The 19,511-nt window shown below is 42.5% G+C and overlaps 1 protein-coding gene across 2 annotated transcripts in view; it reads left to right on the top strand.

Annotated features, from left to right (window-relative positions):
- The window catches only part of SCAPER (S-phase cyclin A associated protein in the ER), a 137,834-nt gene that overhangs the window by 102,669 nt on the left and 15,654 nt on the right, over nucleotides 1-19,511 (top strand). For both annotated transcript variants that reach the window (XM_038146645.1, XM_038146644.1), the window contains exons 27-29: nucleotides 2,149-2,304; nucleotides 11,508-11,745; nucleotides 14,744-14,893. In XM_038146645.1, coding sequence (XP_038002573.1) covers nucleotides 2,149-2,304; nucleotides 11,508-11,745; nucleotides 14,744-14,893 — 544 coding nt within the window. The remainder of the gene's footprint in view (nucleotides 1-2,148; nucleotides 2,305-11,507; nucleotides 11,746-14,743; nucleotides 14,894-19,511) is intronic.

Here is a 19,511-nt window from a genome sequence, read left to right on the forward strand (position 1 = left end):
AGACTGAAAGCTCTCATCCATTTCCTCTCTGCCAGAAGAGCAGCTGCTCTGTGTCCAGGTGTGGGTGGGAAGGAGGGGGACAGTGGGCACAGTTTGCAGGTGTCACGCTGTAGAGATGCTGCTAGGGAAGAGAATGCTGATGAGAAGGGTTGTGCCTTTTTGTGAGCCACCATCTATCAGTATTGGCTCTATTTTATTTGGTTCTTCCTCTTCCCTCCTATTTCTCAGAGCTGTTTCCAGCACTCAGCATTTTTCTGTGACTGTGATGTATCTAACACCCAGCTCTGTTCCTGGAATTATTCCACTAATGCAGGAGAACTTGTTTATCACCTGTGTGATCAGGTGGATTGCTTAGATCAAAATTGGCAAGAAACTTAATGCTAGTAACCCTTCATGTTGCTAAATAGAACAGACAAATTTACCTGCACAATGAGCGTGCACTTAATAATCTTCGTGCATCTTTATGTGTTTTTAACTGCTGTACTTCAGCAGCTTTAAAAATCTTCCATGCTGCAATTCAACTTCTTGCTTTATATCCAAGGTATTTTTATTCTTAATTCCTTCACTTCTTCCAAAAGCTTTGTGTCACTAGGGTGGACATTGGCAGAGAAATCTGTCTTTGAGCAACAGCAGTGTCTGAAAAATTTTCTTCCCTAGTGTCAAAATCCCCTGTTCTGTCAAAATCAGACTGTAGGACATGCTGTGAGGGAATAGTTATTTTTAATAAACAGTTGTATGTCTGTGAGGAGCATTATCTAATCAATAGTCTTTGTTGACTAGAATCAATATTATTTAATAATGTTCCCTATTGAGTCAAGTTAGGGTGGTCTAGTCAAGTCTAGTAAACTTAAAGCCAGTGGTGTTCCCTCCTCCAGGAGCCTCTGTTCTTAGAGCCATCTGCCAAGCACACTTGAGGAGGAGCTGCTGGGACAGTGACCAGGAGCAGGAGGGCTGGTGTAGGCAGGGTGGGAACAGGGGATCATTTGTTGGTGTCTGAAGGCAATTACTTCCATGTCTTTTCAGTGAGGTGGAGGCACAGGATAAAACAGCAGTTCTGGTTTTGACAAGAGGTTCCTCCTGCTTCATAGGAGTGGAGGAAAATAGAAAGAAAATTAGAGGGGAAAGAAAGGGAGATGATTACAGTGGATCTTTGTGTCCACAAAGAGTTGATCTCACCTGAGTCAGCAGAATATGGTGATTGAGAAGGGCTAATGTCTGAGAGGCTGGATGTTAGTGGTAGAAAAGGAAAGTAGGTAAAGTGAGGTGATATCAGAAACATGGAAAAAATACATCTGTGCATGGTTTAAGGGGAGTTGATAATGATCAAGTGTGAGAGAACCTGCTGTGGACAGAGAGGTCTTCTCTTCACAAGGGTGAAGAGCAGATTTTTTGGACATAAATTTCCAAGCTATTAGAAATTCAAAGAAGGAATTTCAGCAGCTGTGATCTGAGGATCAGCCATGATGATCTGGTTAACCCTAATAAAAAAGAAGGGAGTTTTCAGTTTTAAGAAAATGTCACTGCATGGTTTTCTCTATATTGAATTTGATTGAGTCCCGAGGAGATTTTTTGATCTTGATCCTTCTATACTGATGGTAGAAGGTTGTTAATATTCTATTAGGCCCTGAGCTGTTGCATATATGTACTTATAAGAGGGGAACAAAGCCAAACAATTGGCCAGTGGTTGCTATGATGTATGAATTGCTATAAAACATTATCTGGGTAACATCATTGTCTTCTTGAATTAGTGTGTTCTACAGAGTTTACCTCTTGATGCTAAAAAGAAATTGTGTTGTTGCAGAGCTATCAAGATTATTATAAATCATCTAACTATGGCAAAATTTCATTGTCCTCCTAGCAATATGCTAAAATAAACATTTACACTCATCTTTCTTGTACAGTATAATACAAATTATCCTACAACTCTCAGATCTCGTAATAAAAACTACTGATAGTCACAGAGAGTCAGATCTGAAGTTACTGTAATTGGAATTGTTTTATTGAACCCTTTCAGAAAGAGTATTTAAATGATCACAGCCTGCTTTTTGAGTGGTTTGATAGCAGAGAAGCAAAAATTACTTCTTTTGCAAAGTTACCAAAACTGTTGTGGAACTATTTTTTGTGATGCGCTTTTTCCTCTGTTTGTAGTTACGTGGTGAACATAGGACTGGTGGACAAGCTGTGCTGCTGTTTCCTGTCTGTGCAAGGCCCTGTTGATGAGAACCCCAGTGTAGCCAGCTTCCTGCAGAGCGCCACGGCAGTGCTGCATGGGATGTGCCAGCTGTGCTTGGCTCTCGGTGGAAGGTGGGTGCACTGCCTCTGGCAGCCCAGAACGTGGTGCTCAGGCAGGGGCCTCCTGCTGAGGCTGCCAGCCAGAACTGTGATTCCCACAGGGACAGAAACAGTGCTGCAGATTCCTTCAGTTCAGCCTCTTATCAGCAATCTGTAATGAGTTACCTGCACTGAGCCTGCTTCTTATAAGCTATCTATCAGAATTGCAAACTGTGCCTCCTTTACTCATCCTTCCCCACAGGCTTTTGTCGCTGATAGTTTGAAGTATCCAGTCTTAAGGACTTCGAGAAGTATTTTATTATCAGCTAAAATCAACTGTTAATTGATTTGTCTCTATGATTTGTCTCTAGAGCAGCCTAATTCAGCTCTTCTCTTTAAAATACCACTGTCAGTAAGGGAATTCTATTTTCCATAAAGAAAGCTATTACTAGATTTGTCAGGGAATTTTCTAATGCAAAATGCTTGTTGTTGTAACCTAACCAAGGCTGTGGGGAGTGTGCATGAGGATTTGTGCCTGCCAGCAAATCTGGACTTCTGTGGTCTGCAGTGTAGGACAGCGTGACTCTCATGTGGGAGTCAAAATCTCAGAGCTTTGGGCTGCACTTTCTAGAACCTACCACACCATTACTGTTACACATTTCAGGAAAAATCAAGGCTGGCAGAACTTCACAATGCATTCCTGAAGGGTAAAATGATGCTAGGGTTGAAAAACTAGAGCTAATAAAACATAGGATAAGAAACAAAGCTTTAGGTAAGAGCTGTTTCTGGTAGCCAGGGACACAAACACATGGAAAAAGAACTGCAAGAAATATGAGCCCAAGGAGACCATCCCAACTTACTGAAATTTCCCTTTCTGAAAGCTGCCAACTTGACATTTTAAATTCCAGCAGAGCACTGCCAGAAGTCAAATACTCACTAAATAAAATAATAAAAATATCACCCTTCTGTTAGTGGAATAATAGTTCTAGCTCAGATTGAGTAATACAATATTTGCAATTTCTGTAGCAGGCACACACTTCACCAAAATATTAGAGATCTTTGCACCCCAAAATAGTACAGCACTGCACATGTACATCCATCAAGAACATCTGTTCTTTGTAGCACCAGAATAATTTTGGGGGGTTGAGTGCTTTTCTTCACAGTTACACCAAGAAGTATCTGATCCTACCACGTCCATAAACAGCAGTGCTCTGGATTTTATCCAAAAGTGCTGGTTGTTCGTGATTCCAGGTTAGATTGTTCATTTGAGCATGAAAAGAAATGAGAGGAATGAACCTGGAGATTTCAAAACTGTTGTCTTTCACTTCAAGATCAAAAGCCTTGATGTAACTGATTAGAAGGGCAATTTAAGTCACATGTCTTTCATCACCTGAGCCCTCTGTCATTTAAGCAGTGTATGCAGAGTGTAATTCTGTCTTGTTACAGAAGTCCTCAGTGCAGGAGGTGATTCAAATGGAAAAAGGTACTGCCAAACACAGATTAAGGTGCAGAAACAGAGCTCAAATTCATTGAATTCTTAAATATGTCACACTACAGTAATACATGATGCGTGATACCTAATTTGCAGCACAAAAGGCAGCCCCTCTGTGAGAAATACAGATGCCTCTTTCATTCCTGGTGAATGGTGGTGGTGGCACTGCAGCCTTTCCAGTGAGCTTTTCTCACTCTCCAGCTCAGCTGATACGGGCTTGAGCACCAAACCAGCCTGCCTGTCACAGCCCTCTGTCCGTCCCAGCCACTCTGATCAGCCAAGGTCTGAGGTTGTTACTGAGATTTGAGGAGCCCAGGAAGTATTTCAAGTGCTCTGACACTGCAGCATGAAGAGAAGTTTTGCCAAAATAATGGCAGGCTTTCGCCATTGTTGCAAGAGCAACTTTGAGGTGTTCTTTTCATATATCCTCCTGTATAAGATGGTTCCGGGTTGGAAATTTCTTTATGCTCCTCAGTGGTAACCAGGGGATGGGAATATAAAATTAATCTGTTGGGTTTTTTTTAGTAGAGCTTTTCAGGCTGTTACCTGTCCCATGGGAAGTTGTCATTCCATGTGAAACCCATGAGTGCTGTGGTAGAGCTGTCTGGCCTGTGTGCAGATCTCAGCACACAGCAGTGAGTGCCACCGTGGGACGCTGACATAGGACAGTGAATACTGGGTGGGCTACCAGGACCACCTCAGGGCTCAAACCAGCCCAGCACAACTGGGAAATCCTCTATGAGCTGTGGGATCCTTCTCCTGTGCATTCAGATCCCACCAGGTTGTTGGGAACTGTACTGCAGCTGGAATTGCCATATCCCCAGAGAGCCAGAAGTTCTTGTTTAAAACTCAGGTTTTAAACAATTAAAAGATCCAGTCCTATGGGTACAAAGTCTGTTGGGCCATTTCTGGAGCTCTGAGGTAGGAAGAGCTGTCAATCTAGATTTCCCTGCTTTCCTCAAAAGCACATCTCATAAAACCCCAAATTCAGCAGAGTATTTCTAAATCAAGCTCTGAATTGATACCCAGTGTGTATTTGGACAGTTCCTTCATGGAAAGAATTCTGAAGGCAGTGAAGAGATCTCAGTCAAGTCCCTCTCTGCACGTGCCTCTACATCAGGCAAGGTGTCACAACAATAGTGATTATTAGAGAATAGCCTCAAGTTATTTTTTATATATATATATATATGTATATAAATCAACATTATGTTTTAAATGAGGTCTATGGTTGATATAATGTAGATGGTAAAATTTTAAGACATGAATTAAGAGACTTCTTTTATTACTGTGGTAGACTTGTAGAAAAAAATCTCCAAAATCATGGAGTTAGATACAGTAAAGAAAAGTCTTACTAATGTAGGAACATAAATTGGAGGATTTTCAATTTTAAAATCATAAAATGTTATTGAAATAAGGGAATCTATTCTTAACATATGTTATAAACATACCCTATTATAAGACAGGGCTTTTCTTTCCATAAATGATCAAGGTCTTTAAAAAAGATTCAACTTTGATATTGATCTTACTTTTCAAATTATCATTTTTGATACTGGCTCAAAAATGCTTGATTGATTCTTTTAATTGAAATTTTGCTGTGGATGGAATAGCACATTTTCCAAACACTGTGGAATACATATAAAAGAGCAATTGTTGAAAACCTTAATAACTTTTTATCCTGTTTCAAGCTTGTTTTGATACTTTTTGTATCTTGATACTTTTTGTACTCTTCTCTTACACAGAGAGAATCATTGAGGGTGATGTGAGACCTCCAACTCCAAGTCCCATTTTTCTGATGCTGTTTTGCATTTATAGCTATCAGTGGAGGTGAGAGCTCCTTCCTCCCTGATGAGTTTTTTTTTTTAAAAAAAGGTGTATGAGAGCTGAAAACAGGGCATTGTCCCTTATTGTTTCTAGGGAGAAATCAGAAAATGCAGCAAGGTCTGAATATTGAGCTCTCTCTGCTGAGCAGATGAACCTGGCATTTGATACTTGGGCTTGAAGATTGTGACCCTGATAATGCTCAACTGACTTCTGCTCACCATTAGGAGTAACAGTAGCCAGAATTGGAAACAGAGACTTTTTATTAACCTGAAATAAAGCAAAATATTAAATACACTTTATATGGAATACCAATGTTGTGTGGCCATATAGACCTCTTGAAATCTGTGTGGAATTGCAGATGTCCAGTAGCAGTGTTCCAGATGACAGCGCTGTTTTCCAGAGGGTATCATTGTAAGTATGAGAGACTCAAGGCCTCTTTTGGGCCCTCAGGTCCTGACTGCACATCTGGAATGTGCTTGGCTTGCACCCACAGGACAGAAAACAATGAGCAGGCCTGGGATGCAAGGAGCATTAATGAAAGCATGGCCCTGCTGCCTCAGCTCAGCCTTCCCTAAGAGCAGGGGGAGCACTAAGTGGGGATCTCCATGGCAGGTCCTTTATCAGCATAGCAAAGGTTCTGCTTGTGTTCCTGTCTTCTCCTGTACTGCCCAGTGTCCATCCAGCCTAGATCCCCTTTTCCCTAACTCTCTGGACCTAAGGTGGCTGTCCCAGGAGTTTAGTTGTTGCTCTGTGGAGGGCTGGAGTTAATGCCTTGTTTCACTTTTGCCCGTGAGTGTGAGTGAATAAACTGCCACTGACACAGAGTGACTGCAGGGAACAGGGGAAACCAAGGGCAGCCCTGCGTGGTGAGAGTCAGTCCCTGGGGCAGAATGTTCTCCCCAGGAGCAGTACTGTAGAGAGCAGTAACAGATACAAGGAGGATCCTGCATTGTGCATAAGGGAATATTGCAAATAATAGGTCCTTGGGAGCACCAGCCGTTCAAAAATTTTGCTGTGTTCTCTATTTAAGAATTGCCTTCAAGCTTTCTCAATACCCTAGGAAAATGCAGTGTCAGAGCAGTGCAGTAATGAAATAGTTGCTGTCCTATCCCAAAGCCGTGGTGGGGTGTATAAATGTGTGTCAGCAGCTGATGAAGCTGTGGTTGTCAGCTGCAGAGGCAGAAAGCTGCACATGCAGGCTCTGACCCGGGGAAATGGTGCTTGTCGTGCCCCAGATGCACACGGAAGTGGGCTGGGCTCATGTTTATTACAGTCATTAAGATAATGTCTGTTTTGGCTGCTGGATGGGCAGTCAGATACAAGTCTGTCTGAACCTTGGTTTTGCTTCTCACCACTTCCAAGGGACAGCAGCTCCAGCAAGTGCTGCTAAACTCACTCTAACTTGTGTCTGAAGTTCCTGGGAGGCTTCAGTTCATCACTTCTGTGCAGCACTACAGTCCCTGCTTGAACAGTGGGAATTGCAGCAAGGTCTGACAGGTGCTAAATACTTCCTTGTTCTTCTTTTATTATTATTTGGCCTCTTTATTTTGACATCTCTTTCTAAATAATATAATTTAGAAGCAAAAAGTACTGATGATAGTTTTTAAATCCTAATAATAAAAAACCCCAACAGATTATATTCTAAGCCTCTTGGAAACTCGTGTTTTCATTTCACTCCCTGTTTTTAATCAGGAGTATATATTTCAAATATACAAACATTATAATGTATACCCTTAGAGGGGCTTGTCTGTTTGTTAGCTCAGCCAGTTTTTAAAACAATATATTTTCAGATATAAACAGTTTGCTCATATTGAAGCTTGGAGAAATTGTAGTTTTATACTTGTTCTGCAGAGTATGCTGTTTCTTATCGAGCTGTATTGAATTCCTGTTTTTAATAAATAGTGGTGGATTTTAAGCAACGAAGTAACACTGCTTAGTATCTTTCTTTCTTTCTTGTGATGGCTATATCCACATTTTTTAATTCTTAAACTCTTTTTAAAGTCATAGATCACATACCAATTCCTGAGACCCCTTTATGGCTAAGCTGAAAATCACAGTGGCAGCCCATAATGAAAATTCTGTGCATTTCATTAAACTTTTTTTTTTTTTTGAGATCGTGCAGGTTGTTTGACCATAATATAAATATTTGTCTGTTTTTCTGTATTTATATTTAACACATAATTATTGTCACTGGTGAAGTTTGAAAGCCTGTTTGGTTTCCCAGCTCTATCAGCCAATGTTCAAAATCCAGTGGGTCTTGCTTCCCTTCAGGGATTAATTGAAGAGGTTTTGTCCATAGTGACTCTTTTACTTTTGCAGCTGTTACAGACTCAGAGACAAAATTTCTTTAAATAGGAGCATTAAGAGGAATTGCAGCTCTAGGAATCTGATCTTTTAATCTGAGTTATGTAAAGTCTGATTTTCTGGTGTGACATTGTCATCTTATGTTATGAAGGGTTTTGGGGGTTTTGGGTTCAGTCTGTCCCAACAGAACTGAATTTTCATTGGGCTCATGTTTTGAGGTGAGCTAAAAGTCTGCTAAATGTATGAGACCCAGTGTTGTGCAGACTTGACAAAAATCACTCAGAGCAGTAGAGGCAGAGTTTCGTGCTTTATTTTACATAATTTCCTGTAGGTTTTTTCTATTCTAAAGCCCACAGCAAGTACAAGTAACTTCTTTTACCTTTTTATTTTAAACATTTAGGATTAAAGGGGTGGAACCAACAGTTCAATTCAACAGGAGCCAGTGTTCTGTTCACATACACGTTAACTGTAGTACAGGCAACATCCAAAATAATTTTTTTCTAGCAGTTCCTTCAATCCATCAAATCTAGCAGACAGATTTTTAATTTCTCTTTAACACTTTTGTTCTGTACAAAGCTAAAAAGTTTTCATCTTTTCTGTGAAAAAAACTAAGTCTTGCATTTAGTTATTTTACAATTGACTTTTTAATGTATATTTTGATTCATTCTCTGCCCCAGAGCAGCACAAAATGGTAAAAGGATTTCATCCAGCAATGTAAGCTTTCTCATATGGAATTGTTTAAAAATAATGATGGAGTGAGAGTTGAAAGCAGGCTAACTTTAACCTTTGGTAAAATTGGTCAATCTTCTGATTGCACAGAGTCAGAAAAAAATTCTGTGAGGTATCATATGCAGTAATTAATTTGGGGTTATCATTTGACTGTGAGTGTTTTGTACAGCTGAAAAAGCTAAGAGTGAAGTTAGGAAACACTAGTTGGCAGGAGGAGCTGTGCTCTCATGTGATCCTGTGGCAATAAACATTCTAGTTAGTCGAGTGTAACTAAGTGATGGTTAGCACATTTTGGCTACTGCATCCTGCAGAATAAATCCTTGGACACCAGAAGGCATTTTGGAGTGAGGGATACCAGGGAGCCCAGACCCACAGAGCAGAGCTGTGCACAGGGTGGTCCCAGAGCTGCCAGCTCTCCCTCCTCCTGCAGCCATCAGGTCTGTGCCTCCCTCCCAGCCAGGCTGATGTGCCAGCACACCTGGAGCTTTGCAGCAGGGATCTCCAAAGGCACAGCTGGCACAGCCAGGTGATGGCTCAGGAAGGGTCTCTGCTGACTCCATTCACACACACTCAGAGACCACAGAGCTTCAAATGAAGATGTGGGGCATGGATTCCAGGCATAGGGAAAGCAAAGCCCTGCCATAAATTGTTGTGCAGCATAGCCCCACCCGAGCACACTTAGAACTCTAGGGGTTTTTTCCACTTTTTATTCATTGTGGAGTAAATCTTAGGGTCTTAAGGAGAACAGACACAACTATGTTGCTTTTGTTCTTACTGTGTTTTACTAAAGATCTGCTTCTTGTGTCACAGACTTGCGGACTACTTATGCAGTGTGGGGTGGTTTTTGTGTAGCATAGGTGTCCCTGAAGTAGGCCTGGGACATTGATCCTGGGGGTAGCAGCACAGGGTACAACACTGAATAGCTTTTTCAGCAGCACTGAATATTCCCAGACTGTAAATAGAAATAACTCAGAAATGGTACCCATTAGTGCTAATTTCAGATGAGAGCACTCCTTACATCATCTGGTAAGGTAAAGGTAAAGATGGGAGGGGGCAGTGATGGAAACAGTTGGGTGCCAGTAGAGCAAGTTATGTACAGCCCAAATACTGTCCTGTCATAGCTGAGCTCAGGGCTGCTCTGGGACCTGGGGAGAGCAGGTTCATCATCCTGCTCTGCCTCTTTCCCTCCCTGTGGTCCAAGGAAGCGATGGAGGGCTGCTAACAGACAGAAATTCTCATGGACAGACATTGGTTTGGGTAAGGTGGTGCTTTCTTGCCTGCTTTATTTGCTTCACTAGGAAAAGTGAAAATGGCAGAACAAGGTGATGGTTGCCAAAACGTGGTCGTTGCTGAGCTCATGGTTTAGTTTCTCAGTTGAAGAAGTCTGTCTGCAGTTGTACAAAGCAGGATTAGTCAGCCTGCCTAGAATCCGTGTTGGAAATGTCACTGGAGCCAGTGTTTGTAGCAGAGGAGTGCAGGGTGCTCCTGGTACAGATACAGGAGAGATTATTGAGAGCTGCTCTAGTCAAGGGAAAGCTCCTTTCTGATTCTGCTCAACAGGAATATTCTGAGCCCTCTGAGTGTCTGGTCTTTGCTTTCTTAAACGGAGGTCTTCAAACTTAAAGATTATTTTAGAAAATTATTCTGATTTTCACTTCCATTTCCTTTGCTTTTAGTAGTTATAAAAGGGGAAAATACCCTCATTTAAGTTGTCCTTTTATAATGTTTTCTCATATAGTCTGTCGTATTTTCCTTTCATTATAACAAGGAATCATATATACACTCAATCTTTGTAGTCTCTTTTGATATTGACACTTACTTCCTTCTTTTTTTTTCTTCTTTTTTCTTTTTTTTTTTTTTGAAGATGGAAACATAGTAGATGAGGTAAAAAAACAGTCTTTGATGTAGCATATTTTCATTGTTACTGTTTGCTGTGTTTTATTATTTTAGTGTTTCCTTTGATTACCAATATTGACCAAATGTGTTTCCAAAATGAAATTCAGGTAATTTATGTTATGGGTTTGAATTAGAATTCAGAGAATATAGAACTTGCTGAATTATTTTGAGGCTTCACTTTGTGCTTGCCTACCCTCCACACATTATTTATCCTCCAGGATAGTGATACTCTTAGTCTTCCTTAGTAGTTGTCCTGCATCATCTTCTGGATTATTAATAATGTGAAAAAACATGAATAGTAAAAATCACGAAGGATTATGTGAAGTGTTTTTGGAAGTCTGGATGTGAAAATGGAAAGGGCAGTCCTGAGTTATTTGCCTGTCTGTGCTGATATCCTAGATAACCAAAAACCTTCTCCATTATTTTATGTGCACACCCAAAAGGTGGCAAAGAGACCCGGTTCCCTTGTGCAGGAGCTGTGCTGGTTTGTGCTTGCCTGTGCTTTGCTGCCCTGCTACAGTCTCCCATAACAGCATCTGAAGTAAGAAGCAGTGTGTTTTCCTACTGCTCCACACTTAATTCTTAAATTCCTGCCGAGCCATTTAAGATCATCTGTTCCCAGTAACTTATTTTGCTCCTTAGGCAGGCAGTTTGTTCCAGTGCCTGCAGCCCATCACCGTGGCAGGAGAGGCTCCAGGGAGTTCTCCCACTGCTGCTGGCTGCTATCGTGAGCAGCGAAGGTGAGAGCAGGCTGCTGACCCGAGGCAGGGCTTGCATGGAGCCCCTGTGTGCTCCCAGTGTCCCCAGGCTCCGCGCTGGTAGCAGGAGCACGGGCACAGGGTGTGAAGCAAGATACTGAACGGTCCAGCTGCGCTGCAGTTAGAGAGAGCGTGAGATGGTTGCGAGTATTTTCTGGAAGTGCCGTGGTTTCCTGGCACTTGAGGCATCAGGTTTTCCCTGGCTCCCAGCTGAGCGTTTGTGTCACCCTCGGCAGGTCGTGCAGCGTGTTTGAGAGCGGCCGGCAGGAGCCCACGGGGCTCAGCGCAGCTCTGCAGGCCACGGATCTGGTGGGGGTGCTGCACATGCTCTACTGCGTCCTCTTCCACGGCACCATCTCGGATCCGAACACAGCCAGCCCCAAAGACAGCTACGCCGCCAGCACCGTCCAGGTTGCCATCCAGAGTTTACGTTTCTTCAATAGTTTTGCTGTTCTTGACCTGCCTGCCTTCCAGGTAACTGATGTTTTAAAATTTCTCTCTCTCAACGATGGTAATTATTGATTATATCTTTAAGTTTTGTCTTTAAGATCTTAGTTATTAAAGGAATTTTTAAATGTTAGACTTCTTGCATAAAATTTCTAACTCTTGTTATGCCTACCATATAGCTGTTGCTGATGAATTTAACCAAAAAGTGAAAATTCAGAATACTTTAAAAGCTGAATCAAATCCGTTATGTTTTCCAACTTCTTTTTTACTTGTTTCTAGCATAATGCTTTTTATATTTATTAAGCCCTAAAAGTGTAAAAAGAAAAACCTTAGTCAAAAATACGAAATAAGTTTTTCTTATGTGAAAGGATTTGCTTGTAATATAACCGCATATTATATTTTACAGTGCTTTCGGGGGCCACTTGATTTAAGATTGTGCAGCAGAAACTGATAATGGCTTGATACAATTTCTTTAGCAAGTAAAATTTTGTTGACAAAAAATGGGAAAATATGTTTTAATAATTTTTAATTAAATTTTTTTTAAAAAGTTGCATTTTGAGTCCTGAGAAGGACTACTTACCTTTGTCTGTGAAGAGAGTTCAAGTGTAAATGAATGATTTTGCCATACAAATACTGGTGTATTTCTCAGGTAAGTTAGTAAAGTTGTATTGTTAATATAAAACACCTGTCAGAAGGCATTGCTTTGAAAACACATTTAGCAGCACCAATCTTACACAACTCAACAGCACAGGTTTCTTTTTCATTTAATGTGTAATTTGTAGTATGCTGTACCACACTCTCCATCTGAAATGCATTAAACTCCGCGAGAGCTTTTCACAAATGCAGAATTTAGTGTGGCTCCTTCAGTTGGTGTTTCTTGCCATGGACTTTCAGTATGTTTGGTATCATCTGTAACAACAGCAGCAAGACTTGTGTGTGCAGCAGAGTTCATCTGCAGCTGCAGCACCAGTCCAGTCAGGGTTTCTTTGCAGGGACAGAAGCAGGATATTGACTGCAGTTTGATTGCACACTCTACTGACTCCTTTTCTTTCTGTCGATAAGCCAGTTCCCTCCTAACCTTCATTCAGCATCTCTGGGTTTGAGACAGACTGGCTGTTTATGTGTTGTGTAGGTGTTACAGGTGTGTGCCAGAGTCAGCCTTGAACTGGAACAGGTACAGCAGGGGAGCTGTAGCGGGTCACACTGGCTGGAGGGCTGCTCCCTGCTATCCCAAGAAACCACTGTTCATTTTTAAAACACCATCTCCTGCTTGCCCTGTCTGTATTATCCCTCTACCCACGCCGTTACATCCCAGCATTTATAATAAACAGTCAGCATTAACTTCCAAACCCCATGGTCTGTGTTAGTCTGTTCTACCTAAAATGGTGCAAGTCAGTAACTATTGCATGAAGGGTGGCCAGAAGCCCAGCAGTGGGAACTGCTTCTCTCAGTTCATGGACACAGGGCTCTGCTCAGGAGTGTCCAGCTGTTTGCTGGGCTGTGGGCATGGTGTTCTTTGTGATGGACAGGCACCCTGGGGTAGCCTCAGCAGCTCTCCCTTCCCATGCATTAATGTCACTTGTTTCTGTGGTGTTAAAAATAACATCCACCTGAGGCAGTTTGCTGGACACCGACCCCGTGGGCCATGGCAGGCTGGCAGACAGAAGAGGGAAGAGCCTCCTGTGTGATCATTATCTCTAAGGAATAGTTTTGTCACAAATTGGTAGGACTGTGGAATAGGGGGCTCTGATTAGCAGAAGAGGTCTGGTATTCTCGAGTTTGTATTAGCACAGATGGCTCATGGGTATATATTTCATTTAATTTGACAGTATAAACAATTGAAAGATGGTAGTGAGAAACAGCACAGGGTCCTGAGCTGATATTAATTCTGGCTAAAAAGGAAGCATAGTTTCCTTGAAAAATTAGTTTAACTTTTGCACACAAACTCAGGTGCCCTTTGACCTGTTGTTATCAGAGGAGGTTAAACCCAGAGTACTGGGTCACAGCATGCACAGACAGCACTAATTAAATAAGGATGGACCTGAGAACATGGCATTCACATGACATAAAGCAGTAAATGGTGGCTGTATTGGGCATTAAATTTTGAAAATACACTGACTTACCAGAATGCTTGAAGTTCAAGATCGAAAGCATCCACAGCTGAGCCTGGTTCCATTGTCAGGGATCCTGCTTTTGCTGGGTGTATTTGGAATTCAGCAGGACTAACCTATGCCACAGCCTGGGATTTATGTATATGTATTTACCACAGGCTACAAGGTAGAAAATGAAGAAAACTCTGAAATGAAAGAGATTTTCTCAGGCCTGCATTGCTGTTTCATTAGAGTTAGGAGACTGTCATGCTCATTCCTTGTGCTTTAGTTTTCCCCTTTGACCCTGTGTCGCTCTGTCTGCTTGACATGTTTATTAAATAGAGGCTGTAGGCTGCACAGATAAAATCTAATTCTGAATCTCCACATTACAGCTATTTGCCTACTTTTAAAAAACATCCCAAGAAGCTTTGCAGCTGACTGCTCTCTCCTTTTGGATGTTTCTAACTTTTTGTAATGTTTGAAAAGTCATTATTTGTTATTAATCATTGTATTCCATTCAGAGCATGAGTTATTAATGAGAAATGCATTTTGCTGTGTTGCAGAAATGAAGATGGTTTGGTTTCTTTTGCTTATTTCTAAGAGATATTACTAAATATTCCTGGATCACGTAATGTGTGTCAAATGAAATGGTCAACCTAATGCTACACTGAATGTCAAATAAACAGAATCCAGTTTTTCCTGTGTCCCTTGAAAATTTGAATTTATTCTTGCTTCTGTGGCTTTTAATATTATATTCCAGTTGTGGACAGTAAGCAGCTGAATAAAGAGACCTGATTGTGGCCTTTCACAAGGAAGAACATAGTCTGTACTTTGCAGAAACACCCCAGAAGGGTGCAGTTGATGTGTATGCAATTCACACAAGTTCTAGAACGTACTGCTGGAGTGTGATTTCTGTTTCTTGGTCTATTTTTCAGTCGATTGTGGGAGCTGAAGGGCTGTCCCTGGCCTTCAGGCACATTATCAGCTCCCTGCTGTGGTACTGCTCTCAGCATACCTGTGAAGGATTGCTGCACGAAGTCATCATTTGTGTGGGCTACTTCACTGTAAACAACCCAGATAACCAGGTAAGGCAAATGGAAAAGGGGCTCAGAAGTTATCAAGGGCTCATTTAGTCATGAATCTCTCATTTAGTCAGGAAACTCATCCCCTCAGCATTGGTTTTGAAGCACTTGGGATTCCTGTGAGTACAAACGGATGTGTTTGCAGAAGAGAAGCTGAAGTTGTGTGTTAAGACAAAGGTGTTGATTTTGTGTGTCCGTAAGCAAACTCCATTTGTAGCTCTTAAGGCTGCCATTGCATTGATTTGAACTGCCCTTGCACCCTGCCAAGGCATACTTAGCCACTGATATTTTTAATTCTAAGTTAGCTTTGCATGAGCTGAATCAGATGGTTGTGGTACCCAAGTTAAACCTTTTTAAAGCCAGCTAAGCTACTCTCCCATGAAGACTTGTCCTTGGATGCCAATGTAGCTGTCTCCCTGCTTGCCAGTGCTCAGGTTGAAGCCATTCTTCTCCATGAATCTTTTCAGTCATAAACTAAATGCCCTATTCAAGAAACAGTGGAAATTCCCCTTTAGCTTCCTTGATTGTTGTCCACTTTTGCCACTGGACTCTGTGACCTCTCTTACTGGCTTATAAAGTAACACTGACACAAAACTCAAAAATATTTCAAATTTATTGATATCTTAAAAATCTTCTGGTTTTCTCAGCTTCTCTGTAACGTCTCAGGGTGTATTGGGCAGGGCAGGGCTTTGCACTGGCTCTTGGAATAAGAGAAGTTGACTCTGAATGTGTAAGTACTGCATTACAGTGCCCACGTGTTGGGTAGGATTCAGCTGAATGCTGCATTTTGGGAGGGTACTCACTGTGTTCTGTCTCTGTGCTTGTTCCCTGTTTTGCTCAACTTTTGGGGTAGGGGTTCAGGGTGAGGAGCTCAGTGCCCTCAGTTCAGCTGATGAGCAGGAGGAAGTGTTAAAACTTGTCAAGGAAGGGTTTTAGAGAAAAGCTGCTCTATAAAAGTCTTACAGTTATTGACTGTAATTGGAACACTGTGCTATCCTAAAGCTGACAATGCTGTCACAAGTATTATATGATTATACAGTGATGTTTCTGTGGGATTGGCCACAGCTGGAGGGAGGATGCTGCAGCCTTCCTACCCTGTGTGACCAAAATCCCACTCAGGATCTGGAGCTGCCTGTTGGCAGCACTTCAGAGTGGTCATTTTTAACCCCGTGTGGTGCTGCTGCCATTTTGAGTCCCTGTGCTGCCCGTCGGGTGGAGCTGGCTCCCAGCAGTGCCAGCAAACCGTGTCGTCCTCTCTGCAGCTCAGGTATTTCTGTTCTGGCACACGAGTCCAAACAGATGTGATTCATTGCATGGAGGACTTGGCACTGCAGGAGCAGTGCAGCACAGGGTTCCTGCAGCACAGGGTTCCTGCAGCACAGGGGTTCCTGCAGCACAGGGCTCCTGCAGCACAGGGTTCCTGCAGCACAGGGGGTTCCTGCAGCACAGGGGATTCCTGCAGCACAGGGGTTCCTGCAGCACAGGGGGTTCCTGCAGCACAGGGTTCCTGCAGCACAGAGGGTTCCTGCAGCACAGGGTTCCTGCAGCACAGGGGATTCCTGCAGCACAGGGTTCCTGCAGCACAGAGGTTCCTGCAGCACAGGGTTCCTACAGGACAGAGGTTCCTGTAGCACAGGGTTCCTGCAGCACAGGGGGTTCCTGCAGCACAGGGGATTCCTGCAGCACAGAGGTTCCTCCAGCACAGGGGGTTCCTGCAGCACAGGGGTTCCTGCAGCACAGGGTTCCTGCAGCACAGGGGTTCCTGCAGCACAGGGTTCCTGCAGCACAGGGTTCCTACAGGACAGAGGTTCCTGTAGCACAGGGTTCCTGCAGCACAGGGGATTCCAGCACCACAGGGGCTCCTGCAGCACAGGGGGTTCCTGCAGCACAGGGTTCTGCAGCACAGGGTTTCCTGCAGCACAGGGCTCCTCCAGCACCAGGGATTCCTGCAGCACAGGGGGTTCCTGCAGCACAGGGGGTTCCTGCAGCACAGGGGTTCCTGCAGCACAGGGGGTTCCTGCAGCACAGGGGTTCCTGCAGCACAGAGGATTCCTGCAGCACAGGGGCTCCTGCAGCACAGGGGATTCCTGAAGCACAGGGGATTCTGGCAGCACAGGGGCTCCTGCAGCAGTGCCAGCCTGCCGTGTCAGCAGTGCCGGTGCCCGGGAAGCTCTGGCTGGGGGCAGCAGGCATCGGGCCCTGGGGGGAGCCTTGGGCTGGGGCTGGGCTTCCCAGCTGGGTCCTGGAGCCTTCAGCTTGTGCTCTTGGAGCTGGAGGTGGCCTCTGCAGCTCTCAAAGTCAGGTTTAGGGTTTCAGTCAGAGCCATGCTGTGTCAGTCATTCTCGTACTCTAAAAGCTCTCTTTGCTTTGGAGGCACCAATGTCAGATGTCATGTTGTGCCTTATTTTTTATGTAATTTCTAATATTCCTCGTTAATAAGATTTTAACTGAGGCATTTGGGTTTGGCTTTTTTGTTTAAAAAAGCACTTTGAAAAACTGAAGCTTTCCTCACTCAGGTACTTGAAAAATACTGGGAAGGATTTTTAGTGAAAGGAAGTAATTTTTCTTTTACTACCAGGCAAAGCAGTATGACTTGCTTATGGTCATTATTTTAAGGTGCTTTTTGTGTTGTGACTTCTACTGGACAGGCTGCTTTTCATGAAGAGGGAAGTGCTTTCTATTCATTCAGTTATGGTTTAATTTTTTATTATGTTAAGAGCTTCCAATTTTTTCTTCCGTTGTTGATCATCTGGGGAGTCCTACTAAAAATAAAAAATTGGTCTCACAGTGCAAGTTTTCAAATAGTAGGCTTGAAGTCCTGGCAAGTATAGTGTAATAAAAATAGATACAGTAGACTTGAGCTATGAAAACAAATTTCTATAAAGCCAGATAGCTCTATTCAGTATTTGAATCAACTTAAACTGAGTCCATAACTGACGTATTTCGAGGCAGCTTCAGGTTCTTCTTGCAGTCAAATGTGCATTTGTTTGGAAACGTTTGTAGTTTGATGTCGTTTCCTCTCTACATTTGTATTTCTTATTACAAACGGAGGTGCGTTTTCATTCCTTTCAATATCCAAAACAGAAAAGGACAAACAGTTGTTTGGGAGTTTTCAGCATCCCTTTCTGTGGTTCCTTTGTCTATCCACATCAACAGATAAATATCCAAAGCAGCATACTGGAAGAAGGAAAAAAAAGCAACTCGGAAAAAAAAAAAAAAAACCAAAACAGTGAAGCAGTTCCCCAGTTTGGAGAATAGATAGATTTCTAAAACAGAAACTGTACAGCCTGTCAACCTCAGCATTAACCCTCTGTAGTAGTACTGTGATTTAAGTAAGTGAACTACTACCACTACGCAGTCAAAATCATAAGAGGGCAATTTCCTAAATATTTCACATTCATGGAACAAAACCTTCCAAGAGCATCATATGCCAGTCATTTAATATAATATAGGTTTGGCTTCATTTATTACGCTGTCTGTAGAAGTCTTTAGAGTTAGTTGAGTAGAAGGAGGAATGAAGAAGGAGAATGAAGAAGGAAGGAGGAAAGTGCTTTTCTCTTGTGCAGCTTGGAGCCTGAGATTTCCCCCCAGCTCCAGGAGCCCTCACCCCTCCTGCTGGGTCCCACACAGAGGCTCTGCCCGGGCTCCCACTCGGTGTTTGCGCCACGCCTGGCTCTTGGGCCAGCCCCAAGTGATTCTGTCGAGGAGCACTGAGGACAATGGATTCCTGAGGAACACATTCCTGAGTGTTTTGATAGTGCTTGCTCTGTTTATTTTAAAAAGGCTGTGATTTTGCTGACTCTGCCCACATATAATATATTAGTAATATTCCCTTCCTTCGTTCCTATTTTGTTTTAACATTCATAAAGCTTTTCCAGGGCAGCTGCTGTCACTGAAGAAATAAATCAGTTATGGAAGTGCAAGCTGCAGAAGGCAAGGAGTGTTTCTTTAATATTTGAAGCTCTGCAAAGCCAGTGGTGAGGCCTGAGCTGCCCTGTCTGCTCTGTATCCACACGTGAGCTCGTGTTTACTACAGAGCCAGACAGCCCCTGCTCACAGCTTCTCTGAGCATCTGCTCCTCGGGAGGGACCAGCAGGGAAAAGGGATTCTCTTGTTCTGGCCACCATTTAATCTGCTGCTATACAAAAACAGGTCCCATGATACCAAGGATGGACATGTAAAGCTAAACTGTGTAATAAAATAATGTCCAATCTTTCAATAGGCAACCCTGCTATATCACACTGTAGAATTACAGTTTCTAATTAAAATATTCTTGTTAATTTAAATTATCCTTCTATTTCATTACATTTTTATTCCCTTTTATTGTTTGATTTAATTAGTATAATGAATATAATTAGCATGTGCTGTCAACTCACCTTATTTGCATATTATATTGAATAATTGAATGTGGTCTTGTAATTAAATTAACATGAATGACAGATGATTTGGTTTCTTTTACATTGCTGCATTGGGAATAGAAATCTTTCCATATGCATTGCAGTTAGGGAATATTTTTCATCTCAAAAGTCCTCACAAATTAGATCGTCAGACTCAGGATCTTGCTGATAGGCTCCAAAAGAAGTTACATTGTCTATTTGCATTGCTATGCCTTTATTAAAAA

The sequence above is a fragment of the Motacilla alba genome, chromosome 10 (assembly GCF_015832195.1).
Source record: "Motacilla alba alba isolate MOTALB_02 chromosome 10, Motacilla_alba_V1.0_pri, whole genome shotgun sequence".
In the NCBI taxonomy this organism is placed as follows: Eukaryota; Metazoa; Chordata; class Aves; order Passeriformes; family Motacillidae; genus Motacilla; species Motacilla alba.